The following is a 17432-nucleotide window of genomic DNA, read 5'->3' as shown; positions in this document are numbered from 1 at the left end:
AATCACTTTTTTTTTAATCAAACGTTTAGATATACAAAGCGGTGCATCACCCGAGTAGTAACGACTCTCACTACAAATTAAAAATACAAAGCGTTTAGATATACAAAGCTAACATCACCCGCGTCACCCGTGTAATAACGACCCTCACTTCAAATTAAAATATTTTAAAAGTAGAAATCGAACTCGACCCGTATACTTTAATATCTTAAAAACCATTTCTATTTCTTGAACTACCATAATCGATTTTTCAAATAATAAAATATGGTTTAAAAAAATACTTATTATCTTTATTGATTTGAGTTGTTATATTAGTTACCATATTCTATTATCACTTAATAAATATTAATTCAAAATGTAAGAAACATTATGGTAGAGTTTTAATTACTTTCCTAAACTAAAAAAGAAAAATATATTTGTTTGGATGAGAATTACATTGGTCCTAAATTAATATATTTCAATTTAATAAAATTTGTCTAAATGAAATAATTTTATTTGAAATAAATGATCAATTAAATAATACAATTAATTAAATTATTTTTCACATCAAACAAGGTATTGATGAGTTGTCTACCTGTGTAGAAGTAAAAATCGGTCTGAACTCTTCTGGTTTCTTCTCTCTCTCTAATGGAGTTTCTCTCGCGAATTTGAAGACTTGTTTGAAGAAGAAATGGCATAGAAAATCTCCACATTCATCACTTATTCAACCGTATTCTTCACGGTATTTACTTTCTTCTCTCTTCAAGCTTCTTCTCGTCGTTTTCCGCTTCTTTTCTAAGCTTTTCTAGCTCAATCTACTAGTTACAGTAAATAGTACAACGATCCGCTTTTTTTCATCTATTTGTATGTAAAACTCTTAAAATAGCTCATCGATTGAGTGACTGAAGTTCATGTTTTGTTTATTTTTTTACTTGGATTGTATTTTTCAGCTTTGTCGGTTCATAGATTTGTTCGGTGGAGGGAACTGATAAGAGTGTTTGCTAAATGGCGACTGAAATAACCAAAACCCTAGATGAAGTCGGTGGGTTTGGAGCTCGAGATGATTCTCGTCTCGAAACCCTAATTCCTGATTCTGTTGCTTCTGTTGCTCATGTTGCTCGAACTGAGGAGAATGGAGCTGAGGATAATCATGTTGATGTTGATGAGGATCTTGCTGATGAAAATAGGGTTTTAACAGTGAATACTACTACTATTACTACTACTGAAGTTGTTGAGATTCAAACTACTGTTGAAACTAGCTTCCAAGGTCCGGCTGATGAAGTTGAAATGGAGGTAGATGGTGATGTTGTGGCTGCTGGTGTATGCGAAAACAAGACTGAACAGGAAGAGGAAGAGGTGGAGCAGGAGGAGGGATTAGCTTCACTTGCTGTGGATGAGGCCGAGGTTGAGGCTGAGGTTGATGCTGAGGGGAATAATGACCTAGATGAAGATTCTGAGAAAGTTGTGGAGTTGGAGAAGATGGATATCGATCTTAACGGGGAAGAAGAAGAGGAAAACAAAGATGATATCGATTCCATGGATGGCGAAGAGAAAGAAGGATATATAATAGGTGACCTTGTATGGGGGAAAATCAGGAGCCATCCATGGTGGCCTGGACAAATTTATGATCCATTAGACGCATCAGATTACGCTAAGAAACAGAAATCGTCTGGACATCTAGTCGCATATTTCGGAGATGGCTCTTTCTCGTGGTGCTCTCTGTCTCAGCTCCGACACATTGAAGAAGATTTCGACGAAAAATCTCGTCAAAGCAACAACAAAAACTTCACAACTGCGGTTGAGAACGCACTGAACGAGGTCATCAGGCTTGCGAAACTTAAGATGACGTGTTCTTGTATACCTGTCGAGCCTGAACGGCAATCTGTTGAAAACGCGGGAATCAAACAGGGAGTTCTCGTGCCAGATCATGGTATAAGCTTGTTGAAGACAGTTGGTTTCGAATCGCATGAGTTACTCGAGAATATCAAATCGATTGCTAAGTTTTCTTCGGCTAAGAATAGGCTAGAGGTTGCAACCATTACCGGTTTGTTGTCTGCTTTCAATAGAGCAAAAGGTGGTCATCGATTGGCTGTGTATAATGATACGTGTTACATCGATGGTCTGGAAGATAAGAAGAAGAAGGATGTGAAGAAGGTGGTTTTGTCTCATCTCAATATTCCAGATGAAATCGTGAGCGATGAAGAGTTTTCTTCTTTGAAGAAGAAGAAAGGGGGTGAAAGCTCAATTGATCTTCACCAAAGGAAGAAGAAAAGCGTGGCTGATCTCTTGAAAGAGTCCAAAACTGTTGAGACTGACGATTATCAAACTCCGACTCTGACTACTAAGAAGTTGAAATCCGAGAAGAAAAGTAAGACAGCCAGTGAATCTAGCCATAAAAGGACCAAAACGAAGATCAATGAGAACAACGAGAATAATGAAAAAGGCGGCGATGAAGAAAATGTGGAAATAGTTCATACCCCAAGAGAAAGGAAGAGGAGCAAATACTTATCGCCGCCTTACACAAATCCAAACGCGTTCTTCTCCAAACGGGACTTCAGATCAGATTCTGTCGAGGCAGCCAAGATTGAACCAGTGATGAATTCTTCAGAATCTTCTGCCAAAACAAACTCTCCTGTAACATCAGATTCCTTTTCGATCGAATCCAACGAGACAGCAAAGGAAGTTCTCTCCGTATTGAAGTCTGCAGCTCTCAATCCACTCGATCTGAAGAAGAAGAATCCTTTAGGTATCACAAAGGGAATTCTCCGCTTGTTCAGAGAGGCTTACTATTTAAACGGATCTACCTACAAAGAGTACCACCAAAGCCAGCGCGTCGGAAAGAAGAGAAATCTGGATAATTCTCGAGCCAGCCTTGGCAAGAAAAAGCTCAAGGCGTGTGGGGAGGACAAAGCTAAAGAGGAGAAAGCTAAACCGAAGTTACTTATGGCGACGTTTCCACCTGGATTCTCGTTACCATCTAAGGATAAGATAATCGGGATGTTTAGTAAGTTCGGGTTACTAAACGAGATGCTGACAGAAGTTTCTTATAACTCTTATTGTGCTAGAATCGCTTTTGTTAATAGCTCAGATGCTGAAGAGGCGTTCAAGGCTTGCAGTTTGGGAGAGGAGAAGGGGAACCCTTTTGGAGATGATGCTGCTGGTAAAGTGAAATACAGACTGGAACTTGCAACTGGTACGGAGGTTGATGCGAAACCAAGAACTAAGAATGACGAGGATAAGAATAGATTCGTATTCATAAAGAAGAAACTCGAGAAGATGGCATCGATGCTGGAGAAATGCGATGGGAGTTTGTCGGGGGAGAGGAAGAAGAAACTGGAAGATGAAATGAAAGGTCTGCTGGGGAAGGTAAGTGAAATGTTCTAATAATAATAAATACTCTGTAGTAGAATGGAATTAGTTTATAGCAGACTGTTTACGATCTTCTGAACTCGAACTCGTAGCTATGGAGATTGTTACGCTTGTTGTGTCTGTTTAGAGAGTTGTATGAAACCCTAGAAAAGAGGATTTGTTTGATTCTGTTTGATTACTACTAGCTAGCTAGTTAGGCCTACTAAGCTTCTTCTTCTTCTTCTTCTTCATGTTGTTCTTGTTTTAGATATTCACAAAATACATTTGGTGGTTCTGTTTTATGATTTTGATTATGATGCACTATATGCCATCCTTCATTTTGTTGTTATTGATGTTATTGCCTCGTATATATATATGTATATGGACAGATTTTGAAACCATTTCGAGTCTCGATCTAGACGACGAAGATTCGTATCCAATAAACCGTTATTTTGAGATTTTCTCAAACCGATTTCAAAGTGCATACTGAATAATCACTTATATCCCCATGAAAATTAAGTTTGTGAAATGCTAATATATTTTCTTTAATGGGTGTTACTAATGTTTTGTAAAGACCTTTCACTCACCCAACAATTGAATTTGTATTGAGTTATTTAATTTTTTTTTTTTTATATTTAAGAGACCTTATGTAAAACTATTGACAAAAATGACTATATCAAACAATTTAAAATAATTATTTTTCTTTTTTTATATATATTTTATGTTTTTTTGAATTAAGAATATCTTAAATGAAATATGATAGATATAGTTTATTTATTTATTTAAATAATAATTATTAACAAGTGTAAAATAAAATAAAAATAATAATTCACAAGTGAATGGGTTGGTTTCAGAAAAATAAAAAGATTGGCAAGTGAATGTAAATAGATTGGCAAGTGAATGTGTAATATTTATTATTTAAATTATATAGAAACATTTAAAAATTAAATTATGTTTATATGCTGAACCGGACCCGACCGGTATAAGAGAAAAACCCGGTTTTCTGGGTTTCTTATTTGACCTAGCTATCTAAATTCTGAACAGTAAGATAGAAATGAAACCCTAGAAAGTCATTACCATTTGCCGAGAATCAAGAACAAGAGAGAGAGAGAGGAAGAAGATGGCTTCAGCCTTCCGTCTATTTCAAAGATCAACGGTTTCCGTGGGAACATTTCTTAGTCGTGATCAAGGACTCCAATCAGCTACATCAATTGGTTCTAGACTTTCTAAACTCCGTGGATCTGTTCCCAACAATCTATCTTCTTCAATCTCTCACACCCCAAAAAATCGTCTATTCTCGTCCAGGTTCATCTCTCCCTCTTTAGTTCTTGTAGTTACTGTTTACATTCACGAAATGTGACAGCTTACTGATTTTGATCATAGTGCAGGCTTCCGGTGGAACTTTGTTGTTATGATTCATTGATGCCGCTCCATTCTGCTACTGCTTCGTCCTTGCTAATATCCAAGTTGTCTTCTGAGGTTGGTCAATGGGGATGTCTTTCTGAAGGTACAGTTCTCATTTAATGCTTTACTTGGTTGGTTATACTACTTCTTGAAATGGATCTAGACAATTGACTATATATATAAGCATGATGTCTTAAGAATTTAGATGATCTGGTTCAATTTGATATTGGCGAAAATCATTCTTATTCTTCATGGCAAACACATTTAGTGATGGAAACATCCATTGTCTATTAGTGATTACCAGATAGATTGATTACATATCCTAAGTTGTATCTGTTTCATACTATTAAAGTGACTAATGACATCAAATTAGTTGTTAAACTAACCCTAAAACTTTGACTAGTTCACAATTGGAGTTCTTTCTTGGATCTCTCTGAGTTTGGAAAACTTGGTTTTCACTTTTAATAACTTTCCAAATTATGTATGACTTGGTATTTTTGTACACCATTATATTCCTTGTTGATTATATATGTTGGGGTCTCCAAGACTTGTAACTTTGTGGACTGTTATTTCAGTGTCTTCTATTTATATGTTGGCTAGCTAATAATACCCAGATAAAGTTTTTCACATGTGTTGATGGGTTTTTGTTTTTTGGGTGACAGGATTTGCCACTCCACTATAGCAGGACCTTTAAGAAGAAGAGAATCAGTAATGCTGGGGATTTTTTGTTGTCTTCAGAATCCTTTCCCTTTGTCAGAATAAGTTATTTGGATCATAGAAATGAATGAGAGATAGCAAGATCAAACACATATAATGTTTATTTGATTGAAATGCTTCAGTTTAACCATTTGCTGCATTTTTGTAATCCTAGTGTTTATTTGACAGGTTTCATTTCATTTTGGCTAAGAACAACTTTTTGTTCAGTTGGAAGATGGTTTAATGTGTCTTTTCAACTATTTCATTTTATTAATATTTTATTTATATACGGGTGAATACTAAATTTATTCTTGAAATTGTGACTATTTCTTAAATTTATAAAATCGGTAAAAGTTCTCAAATTTATTAAATTAACGATGTTAAATTTTTGTTCATGTGACTTTATTTATTTTTCACATTTAGTAATTAAAATTATTTATCAAACGAATTCTAACCTAATTAACCCACTTCATTTTTACTCATTTCCCTTTTCATCTCCTACGGCAGCTATTTCCGACTGGAATCGTTACATGTGCGGCATTATAGTGAACACATAAGACGTATTATTGAGATTTATACGACGACTACACATAAGGCGTATTATTGAGATTTATATGACGACTACACATAAGGCGTATTATTGAGATTTATATGACGACTACGGATCTAATTCTTTCAACGTGTCAGACCATAAAGATCATGTTTGTGATTGTTGGGATATATTTTTTAAATCAAACAATAGTTGGTATTGTTTGGGTGAAACAAAATTCTCTATTTTTTCTGGATATTGGTTTAGTTGTGGATCTAAGTATGTTTGTTTGTTGGGGATTCGAATTTATCTAAATTGAATATTTAAATGTATCGTATTTTTGAAACTACCGATCAGGTCAACTGTTCAAGGAATAATATTTCATTCATTTTTTCATCTTTGATTGGATTATTTTCTCAACATTTATGTGGGATTCAACAAGATAATCATGGGATTAAATGTCAGATGAATTTTAATTCATCATCCATCCCAAAGTATCTGTTTTTTTTTGTGATTGCTTCCTCCTCCTAAGGTAGGGGCGGCATATATATCATCCATAACATTATTATTGTTACGAAGAAGAAAAAGGATGAAATGAGATGGAGAGATAAAATGTTAATTATGATAGTGTCTATTTGACAAATAAATTTAATTAGTGATTGTTAAAAAATAAATAAAGCTAGGTTATACTCAGCTTCGTCGTTAAATTATCGTTAATTTAATAAATTGAAAAACTTTTACTAACTTTAAATATATAAACAACAAAATTTTAAATTAGGGATAAATTTAAGAAATATATATATATATATATATATATATATATATATATATATATATATATATATATTCTACTAATAATTATATAACTTAATTTAATAAAGATGATCAATACCAACAAATAATAATAGATAATACCTCTTTAAAATAATATTTTATAACTACACAACACAGTCACTCAAATTTTAATTTAACAAAGACAATAAAATATAATGAGAAATGATTGAGAGGTAATTTGGGTGAGGGAATAAGAGATGGAATGACGTGGCGCAATATGATTGGCTGAAAAAATCAAATAATTTATTTCTCTTTTTTATTTCCTCTTACTTTTCCCTTTTTTCAATCAATGAGATGATGCTAAGTCATTCTCTCTCATATTTCTTCCCTCAAATTTTCTTCCCCTATCACTTCCCAAATATCATTTACTTCAAATAATTTTGCTTAATTTTGTATAATTTGTTATATTGTTCATTAAAATATATAAGGGTATTATTAAATATATCATTTACTAATTAAAAAAAATTAATCCAGTTAATTTATATAAAATTTATTTTAGTTAATAATATAATTACTAAAATAAAATATGTTTAAATTATTTAAAACATTTCTATTTTATGAGCTCACTAAGCCGGAAGCCAACACTATATCTCTTAATATGGTTCTTAGCTCATTATTGGTTGGGTATCTGGTTAGCACACTAAGAATGAAGTAGTACGATCGGCGAGCGTTGGAAAGAAAGCTTCAGTACAATTTTCGCTGCTTAGCAAAGTGAGGCTCGCTAGACCTTTCCGCTTTTTGATAGTTGACTGCTCTCGAATAAGCTGTGCCAATCCGCTCTTTCTCCCCAGACCGTAAGAACTCAGTTACGCCTCTATCGTAAACCGGAACCTCTACCTGTCAGTACTTTGATGTCCCTCTTCCCTATCGGTCGAGTACTTCGTCTCTGGGACAGAGCTGAGCTCCGTACTTGGAGAGATAGAAAGGGAAGCGCTTCAGGAATTAGAATCCCTGGACTGAAGAAGAATAAAGTTCTAAGTTTACAGATTAGTTAGTTTAGCCTTGCGTAAAAGGGGAAGGCTAGATCGACTCCGTTCGGTAGCTGTAACTGATAAGCTAATGAGTTCTTATGGGAAAAGAAGGTAGATAGCTTTCCCTACTAACTTTCTCTCTTCTTGCGGGGAAATCTACTTCTTGGCATTTCGATTTTAATTTAGTATCACAGCACAGAGATTAGTAATACCAAGCCAGCATGCTCCTTTCTAAGGCTTCTGCTTCTCTCTAATAACGGGAAAATTACTCTTGAAGAAAGCAAAGCAACAACTCTTCAGTCTAAGCTAGAACTTAAGGTCGACCTCTTTTCCAGAGATACCCCACTTCCCGGTCTAGCTTCACTAACAGTATTCACCGCTTTCCAGATCTCGGAACCAGATCTACTTGAGAATCGGCATTCTCTAAATTACGTTATGGTCCTTAATTCTCGATATATCTTATGTAATGACAGATTGAGGTAAGCTTGTCTTTTCGGAAGAGGTGGGAGTGGGGCAGGGGTAATCCTGGATGTTAGTCCAATTACTTTACTAGTAAGGGCCTGTGTAGACACCCAAATATTCCCCCTAACGAGATCTCGAAAAGTCTGACTGGCCCGTTCTGAACTGTACAGGATTACGAGAATCGAGACGGCCGAACATGACGTTTAGATATACGGGTAGATAGGAAGGAGGCTCAGACACTTGTTTGACTTTACGGCGGATGAGATCTAATTACTTAAACCCCATCCAACGATCCACGTTATAATCTGCACACCCCCTGACTTACTCAATTGACAGCTGACACGCGGCTGCCTTCTTCAACCTTACACTCAGCTCTCTCTCCACCTCCCCGGCCGGCCAACCCCGTCGTTCCTGGGATTTTCGGTCGAACATCACACTACAAATCCATCCTTCAAATCCAGGCTCTTTAATACTTGATAATCATTGCCTCCACCCTAATCCGCCTATAAATACCCCCCTCTCGCAGCTGAGATCCACCGCCCAACAGAGCTCAGCTGCAGTAGAGCAGAATCGCCATAGCCCAATCGTTTTGCTGCGACAATTGTCCGGGTAAATCCCTCCCCCGATTATTTTGAGCAAGATGTTTTCTGCCCTAATTAGCTGTTTGGACAACCCACTATTGCTATCTTAGAGGGTCAATTTTAATGTACATGTGCTTTGATAAATAGTTTTCATAATTTGGATAGGATGTTCTGAAATTTAGGCTTGATTCTTGTCTATCGCAAGCCGAAACTACGACATTAAGTTGGTAAAGATCTTGGCATGTTTTGGTCCTGAACTTCTCAGACCTTTTGTAATGGTTCAAGCTGAATCTTGAGCACTTGTAAGGGGCTACAATTTCCAACCCTTTGCTGCCATGTCTAATCTGAGATTTTAACACTCATATGCAATGATCTGAAGCAATTCGCTGCCATGTTCAAGCTTCAATTGTAACATTCTTATGCTGTCATTTTCAACTCAATTTTCAGCATCTTGTTGTCGACTGTAATTTTACACCCCATCTTTATCAAGCTGAAAGTTTTAAGCATTTCACTTGACGAATAATTTTGAGCAGAACGCTTGAACAATGTTTTAAGTTGGATTTGTGACATTCCGTTCCCATTATCCGAGCTAAAATAATTGCACATTGTGAGCTGAAATTTGAAAGGCATTGAAGCTCAAATTCCTAGCCCTTTGTTGTAACATTCAAGGTGAAAGTTTAACATGTGTCCAAAACGGATCCCCATCTGAACGCCAAACCCTTTTGACTATATCTTCAAATTATTCGTGTGTCAACTCGGCTGCCAAGAATCGAAACGGTTTATGCTCCTGACATGTCCTAGTCTGCACAAGACCTTTAAGAATGGTGGGTTGATAGTCAGAGTATAGTTTGGGTAAGTGAAGACCTGAAAATCTTGCTATTTCTCGAGCCATGACCATAGCAGTGGCATACACCTTTGGACCTAATGGTCGGCCCAGTAACCTTTCGGAATGGGGGATCCTATCAAATCACTTAATTCATTAACTAAAATACATCTATTTAACCTTTTATAATATTTGAATTTTAAATACAAAAGTACAATTTAGTAATTTAACCTAAATAATCTAAAAAAACCCACTTTCTCATCAAACAAGATTTTGATTTCATAACCTTCAACTAACCCCACATCAAACAAGCTCTTGAGAATTACAATTCAATGTTTTCTTCTAACATAGGAATTGAATTGTAATCAGAATTGAAATCCTAACTCCAATTCTAATTCTAATTTCACTCCAAACATAGCCTTAGAGTCTTCTTCCACTGCTATTAGACCTGTGATTCTGCTATTTTTTGCATAATCTGAACCTACCATCTACCTTTTTACAGGTTACTGCAGTTAATCTCCGTGATGGAAATACTCTTCCTGCAGATATGGTTGTAGTAGGAATAGGTATCCGTCCAAACACATCTCTATTCGAAGGCCAACTGACTCTAGAAAAAGGAGGAATCAAGGTAAACGCACAAATGCAAACCAGTAACACTTCGGTTTATGCTGTGGGAGATGTTGCAGCTTTTCCTGTAAAACTTTTCGGTGAAACCCGTCGTCTCGAGCACGTCGATTTGGCTCGAAAATCTGCAGAACATGCTGTTTCTGCCATAATGGAACCTAATAAAACAGGAGAATTCGATTACCTTCCGTTCTTCTATTCCAGAATCTTCACGTTATCATGGCAGTTTTTCGGAGATAATATCGGAGAAGTAGTACATTTTGGAGATTTCGATGATGGGAAGACCATAGGTGCTTATTGGGTTAGTAAAGGTCAGTTGGTTGGTTCTTTCTTAGAAGGTGGAACTAAAGAAGAGTATGAAGCCATTGCAAGGGCTACTAGGGCTAAACCTGTTGTTGAAGATTTAGTTGAGCTTGAGAGTCTAGGTTTGGATTTTGCTGTTACTTATGTTAGCCCGACAACACCAATGGTGTCATCGGGGACTGATCTTGAAGGGCCTCCGGTTCTTGTTTTGGAAAAGCCATTGTACGCGTGGCATGCAACTGCTATTTCTCGAGCCATGACCATAGCAGTGGCATACACCTTTGGACCTAATGGTCGGCCCAGTAACCTTTCGGAATGGGGGATCCCCGTTGGCAACAATATGCTTCAACTTAAACTGCCACCGTTCCCGTTGGATAAGTAAAGGTGCTACTGCCCAATTCTTTTTGTATTCTTTCAGTTAATGCCCCACTTAAGATAAGTGGATTGTAGTGAGCATAACCCTATTAATAAGCGTTAGTGAGCGCAACGTTTCACTTGCATTTTCTTTTAAGGGTTAGGTCCTCAAATCCGTAGATTATAGAGGTGTTTACTCTTACCTCTCTCTTCACCGTATATGTATATAGCCGTTTTCATTGGGCTCAAATGCCAACTTTGTCGACCGACGATCCAAGTTGTGCTTGGGAATCAAATGCCGACTTCATCGACCGACGATCCAAGTTGCGCTGCCACCATGAAAATCGCTGAGGATATAGTCGTCTTCCATGTCTATTCCTCTTCTCCAGCATCATTGCATGGGGATTGAAGGATCTTCACGATCATATTAACAAAACTGCTCTTCGGATTGGGTATCTAGTCTCGGCGGTCGGTTCGGTTGATGAGTATGATTCAGATTAAACTCGGGACTCTTGGATTTGGGAGTATTCACATCTATTTATCGCTTTCGTCCGTTTTCTGATTTTGGTTCGTTCTTCTCTTCTCTTTTACGTTTGTATTGTAGTCTATACTTTTACTCGTTAGTTTGTGTTTGATTGTATTCAGTTTCTTTGTTTATTTGTTGTTGTAAGTTTGGCAAATGATCTTCCTTGCATACCCACGAATAACAAATTTTGTTTTTAAAAATCCTCAATTACAGATAATAATGATATGATACCCTAAAATTGAATCCGATTATAGTACTATTACCGATTCTAGTACTTTTATTCAAAAGAGAATATTAATTTGGGGAAGCAAAGAGAGATAACAGATTTAAGGGAATAATATTAAGAAGCAGATATAACACTAACTAGGAAATCTAATTTGTAATTCTTCTCTTGAGATTAGAACTCTAGCATTGTTGAGACTTGAGACCACTAACTAGGAAATCATAGAATGGTGGATAAAGGAACATCATTTTCTATGTTCTCTGTTTTTCATGTTGATCTCTTAGATGTTCACGCAGGCTTAGTGAGATATTCCTTAAACAAGAAAAGACAATCTGAAATATAATTCTAAAGAGCAATTTTTATTGTTTTGATAAATTCAATCTGAAGTACAATTCTTGTGGTAAAAGCAGGTTTAGGGAGATCTTCATTAAACAAGACAATCTTATAGAGGTGTTTACTCTTACCTCTTTCTTCACCGTATATGTATATAGCCGTTTTCATTAGACTTAAATGCCGACTTCGTCGACCGACGATCCAAGTTGCGCCTGTGAACCAAATACCGACTTCGTCGACCGACGATCCAAGTTGCGCCGCCACCGTGAAAATCGCCGAGGATCTAGTCGTCTTCCATTTCTATTCCTCTTCTCCAACATCATTGCGTTGGGGTTGAAGTATCTTCACAATCATATTAACAAAACTACTATTCGGATTGGGTATCTGGTATCGGCGATCGGTTCAGTTGATGAGTATGGTTCAGATTAAACTCGGGAGTCTTGGATTTGGGAGTATTCACATCTATGGATTGCTTTCGTCCCTCTTCTGATTTTGGTTCGTTCTGCTCTTCTTTTTTACATTTGTATTGTAGTCTATGCTTTTAATCGTTAGTCTGTGTTTGATTGTCTTTAGTTTCTTTGTTTATTTATTGTTGTAAGTTTGGCAAATGATGTTCCTTGCATACCCACGACTAACAAATTTTGTTTTTAAAAATCCTCAATTACTGATAATAATGATATGATACCCTAAAATTGAATCCGATTCTAGTACTTTTTTTCAAAAGAGAATATTAATTTGGGGAAGCGAAGAGAGATATCAGATTTAAGAGAATAGTATTAAGAAGCAAATATAACACTAACCATGAAATCTAATTTGTAATTCTTCTCTTGAGATTAGAACTCCAGCATTGTTGAGACTTGAGAACACTAACCAGGAAATCTTAGAATGGTGGGTAGTGGAACATAATTTTCTATGTTCTCTGTTTTTCATATTGATCTCTTAGATGTTCACGCAGGCTTAGTGAGATCTTCCTTAAACAAGACAAGACTATCTGAAATATAATTCTGAAGAGCAATTTTCATTGTTTTGATAAATTCAAACTGAAGTACAATTCTTGTGATAAAAACAGGTTTAGGAAATCTTCATTAAACAAGACAATCTTATAGAGGTGTTTACTCTTACCTCTTTCTTCACCGTATATGTATATAGCCGTTTTCATTAGGCTTAAATGCCGACTTCGTAGACCGACGATCCAAGTTGCGCCTGTGAACCAAATGCCGACTTCGTCGACCGAAGATCCAAGTTGCGCCGCCACCGTGAAAATCGCCGAGGATCTAGTCGTCTTCCATTTCTATTACTCTTCTCCAACATCATCGCGTTGGGGTTGAAGGATCTTCACAATTATATTAACAGAACTACTCTTCGGATTGGGTATCTGGTCTCGACGGTCGATTCAGTTGATGAGTATGGTTTAGATTAAACTCGGGAGTCTTGGATTTGGGAGTATTCACATCTATGGATCGTTTTCGTCCCTCTTCTGATTTTGGTTCGTTCTGCTCTTCTTTTTTACATTTGTGTTGTAGTCTATGCTTTTAATCGTTAGTCTGTGTTTGATTGTCTTTAGTTTCTTTGTTTATTTATTGTTGTAAGTTTGGCAAATGATGTTCCTTGCATATCCACGACTAACAAATTTTGTTTTTAAAAATCCTCAATTACTGATAATAATGATATGATACCCTAAAATTGAATCCGATTCTAGTACTTTTTTTCAAAAGAGAGTATTAATTTGGGGAAGCGAAGAGAGATAGCAGATTTAAGAGAATAATATTAAGAAGCAAATATAACACTAACTAGGAAATCTAATTTGTAATTCTTCTCTTGAGATTAGAACTCCAGCATTGTTGAGACTTGAGAACACTAACCAGGAAATCTTAAATGGTGGGTAGTGGAACATCATTTTCTATGTTCTCTGTTTTTCATGTAGATCTCTTAGATGTTCACGCAGGCTTAGTGAGATCTTCCTTAAACAAGACAAGACAATCTGAAATATAATTTTGAAGAGCAATTTTTATTGTTTTGATAAATTCAATCTGAAGTACAATTTTTGTGGTAAAAACAGGTTTAGGGAGATCTTTCTTAAACAAGACAATCTTATAGAGGTGTTTACTCTTACCTCTCTCCTCACCGTATATGTAAATAGCCATTTTCATTGGGCTCAAATGCCGTCTTCGTCAACTAACGATCCAAGTTGCGCCTGGGAACCAAATGCCGACTTCGACGACCGACGATCCAAGTTGCGCAGCCACCGTGAAAATCGCCGAGGATCTAGTCGTCTTCCATATCTATTCCTCTTCTCCAGCATCATTGCGTTGGGGTTGAAGGATCTTCAGGATCATATTAACAGAACTACTTTTCGGATTGGGTATCTAGTCTCGGCGGTCGGTTCGGTTGATGAGTATGGTTCAGATTAAACTCGGGACCATTGGATTTGGGAGTATTCACATCTATGGATCACTTTCGTCCCTCTTCTGATCTTGGTTCGTTCCTCTCTTCTCTTTTACGTTTGTATTGTAGTCTATGCTTTTACTTGTTAGTCTGTGTTTGATTGTCTTCAGTTTCTTTGTTTATTTGTTGTTGTAAGTTTGGCAAATGATGTTCCTTGCATACCCACGACTAACATTTTTTTTTAAAAATCCTCAATTACTGATAATAATGATATGATACCCTAAAATTGAATCCGATTCTTATACTGTTACCGATTCTAGTACTGTTACCGATTCTAGTATTTTTTTTTCAAAAGAGAATATTAATTTGGGGAAGCGAAGAGAGATAACAGATTTAAGAGAATAGTATTAAGAAACATATATAACACTAACAAGGAAATCTAATTTGTAATCTGATTTGTAATTCTTCTTTTGAGATTAGAACTTCAGCATTGTTGAGACTTGAGAACACTAACCAGGAAATTTTAGAATAGTGGGGAGTGGAACATCATTTTCTATGTTCTCTGTTTTTCATGTTGATCTCTTAGATGTTCACACTGGCTTAGTGAGATCTTCCTTAAATAAGACAAGACAATCTGAAATATAATTCTGAAGAGCAATTTTCATTGTTTTGATAAATTCAATCTTAAGTACAATTCTTGTGGTAAAAGCAGGTTTAGGGAGATCTTCCTTCAACAAGACAATCTTATAGAGGTGTTTACTCTTACCTCTTTCTTCACCGTATATGTATATAGCCGTTTTCATTGGGCTCAAATGCCGACTTCGTCGACCGACGATCCAAGTTGCGCCGCCACCGTGAAAATCGCCAAGGATCTAGTCGTCTTCCATTTCTATTTATCTTCTCCAGCATCATTGCGTTGGGGTTGAAGGATCTTCACGATCATATTAACAGAACTGTGCTTCAGATTGGGTATCTTATCTCGGCGGTCGGTTCGGTTGATGAGTATGGTTCAGATTAAACTCGAGACACTTGGATTTGGGAATATTCACATTTATGGATCTCTTTCATTCCTCTTCTGATTTTGGTTAGTTCTGCTCTTCTCTTTTACGTTTGTATTGTAGTCTATGCTTTTACTCCTTAGTCTGTGTTTGATTGTCTTCAGTTTCTTTGTTTATTTGTTGTTTTAAGTTTGGAAAATGATGTTTCTTGCATATCCACGACTAACAAATTTTGTTTTTAAAAATCCTCAATTACTGATAATAATGATATGATACCCTAAAATTGAATCCGATTCTAGTACTGTTACTGATTATAGTACTTTTTTTCAAAAGAGAATATTAATTTGGGGAAGCGAAGAGAGATAACATATTTAAGAGAATAGTATTAAGAAGCAGATATAACACTAACCAGGAAATCTAATTTGTAATTCTTCTCTTGAGATTAGAACTCCAACATTGTTGAGACTTGAGAACACTAACCAGGAAATCTTAGAATGGTGGGTAGTGGAACATCATTTTCTATGTTCTCTATTTTTCATTTTGATCTCTTAGATGTTCACGTAGGCTTAGTGAGATCTTCCTTAAACAAGACAAGACAATCTGAAATATAATTCTGAAGAGCAATTTTCATTGTTTTGATAAATTCAATCTGAAGTACAATTCTTGTGGTAAAAGCAGGTTTAGGGAAATCTTCCTTAAACAAGACAATCTTATAGAGGTGTTTACTCTTACCTCTCTCTTCACCGTATATGTATATAGCCGTTTTCATTGGGCTCAAATGCCGACTCCGTCGACCGACGATCCAAGTTGCGCCTGTGAACCAAATGCCGACTTCGTCGACCGACGATCCAAGTTGCGCCGCCACCGTGAAAATCGCCGAGGATTTAGTCGTCTTCCATTTCCATTCCTCTTCTCCAACATCATTGCGTTGGGGTTCAAGGATCTTCACGATCATATTAACAGAACTGCTCTTCGGATTGGGTATCTGGTCTCGGCGGTCGGTTCGGTTGATTAGTATGGTTCAGATTAAACTCGGAACTCTTGGATTTGGGAGTATTCACATCTATGGATCTCTTTCGTCCCTCTTCTGATTTTTGTTTGTTCTGCTCTTCTCTTTTACGTTTATATTGTAGTCTATGCTTTTACTCGTTAGTCTGTGTTTGATTGTCTTCAGTTTCTTTGTTTATTTGTTGTTGTAAGTTTGACAAATGATGTTCCTTGCATACCCACGACTAACAAATTTTGTTTTTAAAAATCCTCAATTACTGATAATAATGATATGATACCCTAAAATTGAATCCGATTCTAGTACTATTACTGATTCTAGTACTTTTTTTCAAAAAGGAATATTAATTTGGGTGAAGCGAAGAGAGATAGCAGATTTAAGAGGATAGTATTAAAAAGCATATATAACACTAACCAGGAAATCCAATTTGTAATTCTTCTCTTGAGATCAGAACTTCAGCATTGTTGAGACTTGAGAACACTAACTAGGAAATCTTAGAATGGTGGGTAGTGGAAAATCATTTTCTATGTTCTCTGTTTTTCATGTTGATCTTCCTTAAACAAGACAAGACAATTTGAAATATAATTCTGAAGAGCAATTTTCATTGTTTTGATAAATTCAATCTGAAGTACAATTCTTGTGGTCAAATTAAGCAGGCTTATGGAGATCTTCCTTAAACAAGACAATCTTATCCAGGGTGAGTCCTTCATATTTTTCTTTATCAACCTTTTTCTCCTTGGATATATAAATATATATTTTGCATGTGTTGCTGATGTTCTTGAAATGGAGCAGTTCTGCCCTTATTAACAAGCATTCCTCCCTACATATTTCATTATACATGAGCAAATCAAATCTAGGTTGTATGTTACTTATCATACCTCTGATAATTTTGTCAAATATAAAAATGTGTGATCTTGTTTCATGTTTATTTTTTAATGAAATAAATAATGGTGCGGGATTGATGGCATTGGTCATGAGTACTAATTTACTCCTAATTTAAAAATTGTCTAGACAATCTTGCCTTTTCAATAGTTCAAATACAAATACACTACAATC

The 17432-nt window shown here is 36.1% G+C and overlaps 3 protein-coding genes across 3 annotated transcripts; all 3 read left to right on the top strand.

Moving 5' to 3' along the window:
- The first annotated feature begins 581 nt into the window (after positions 1-581).
- Positions 582-3671, top strand: LOC124934264 (PWWP domain-containing protein 6). The gene is made up of 2 exons (XM_047474765.1): positions 582-718; positions 927-3671. Exon 2 carries the CDS (start codon positions 982-984, stop codon positions 3358-3360), a length of 2379 nt encoding a protein of 792 aa, XP_047330721.1. The 5' UTR covers positions 582-718; positions 927-981; the 3' UTR covers positions 3361-3671.
- A 708-nt stretch (positions 3672-4379) lies between these two features.
- Positions 4380-5649, top strand: LOC124936486. Its single transcript, XM_047476989.1, has 3 exons — positions 4380-4629; positions 4713-4831; positions 5391-5649. The coding sequence occupies exons 1-3, from the start codon at positions 4445-4447 to the stop codon at positions 5408-5410; spliced, it is 324 nt and encodes a 107-aa protein (XP_047332945.1). The 5' UTR covers positions 4380-4444; the 3' UTR covers positions 5411-5649.
- Positions 5650-10087: 4438 nt separating this feature from the next.
- On the top strand, positions 10088-10933 carry LOC124934709 (monodehydroascorbate reductase 4, peroxisomal-like; the record flags this gene model as incomplete). Its single annotated transcript, XM_047475227.1, has 1 exon — positions 10088-10933. A coding segment is annotated over one exon (846 nt), but the record flags the coding sequence as incomplete, so codon positions are not given.
- Positions 10934-17432: the final 6499 nt, after the last annotated feature.

Source organism: Impatiens glandulifera, chromosome 4 (genome assembly GCF_907164915.1).
Source record: "Impatiens glandulifera chromosome 4, dImpGla2.1, whole genome shotgun sequence".
NCBI classification, from domain to species: domain Eukaryota; kingdom Viridiplantae; phylum Streptophyta; class Magnoliopsida; order Ericales; family Balsaminaceae; genus Impatiens; species Impatiens glandulifera.
Note: the sequence above shows the minus strand (reverse complement) of the source record. Positions and strands in the feature narration are given on the sequence as shown.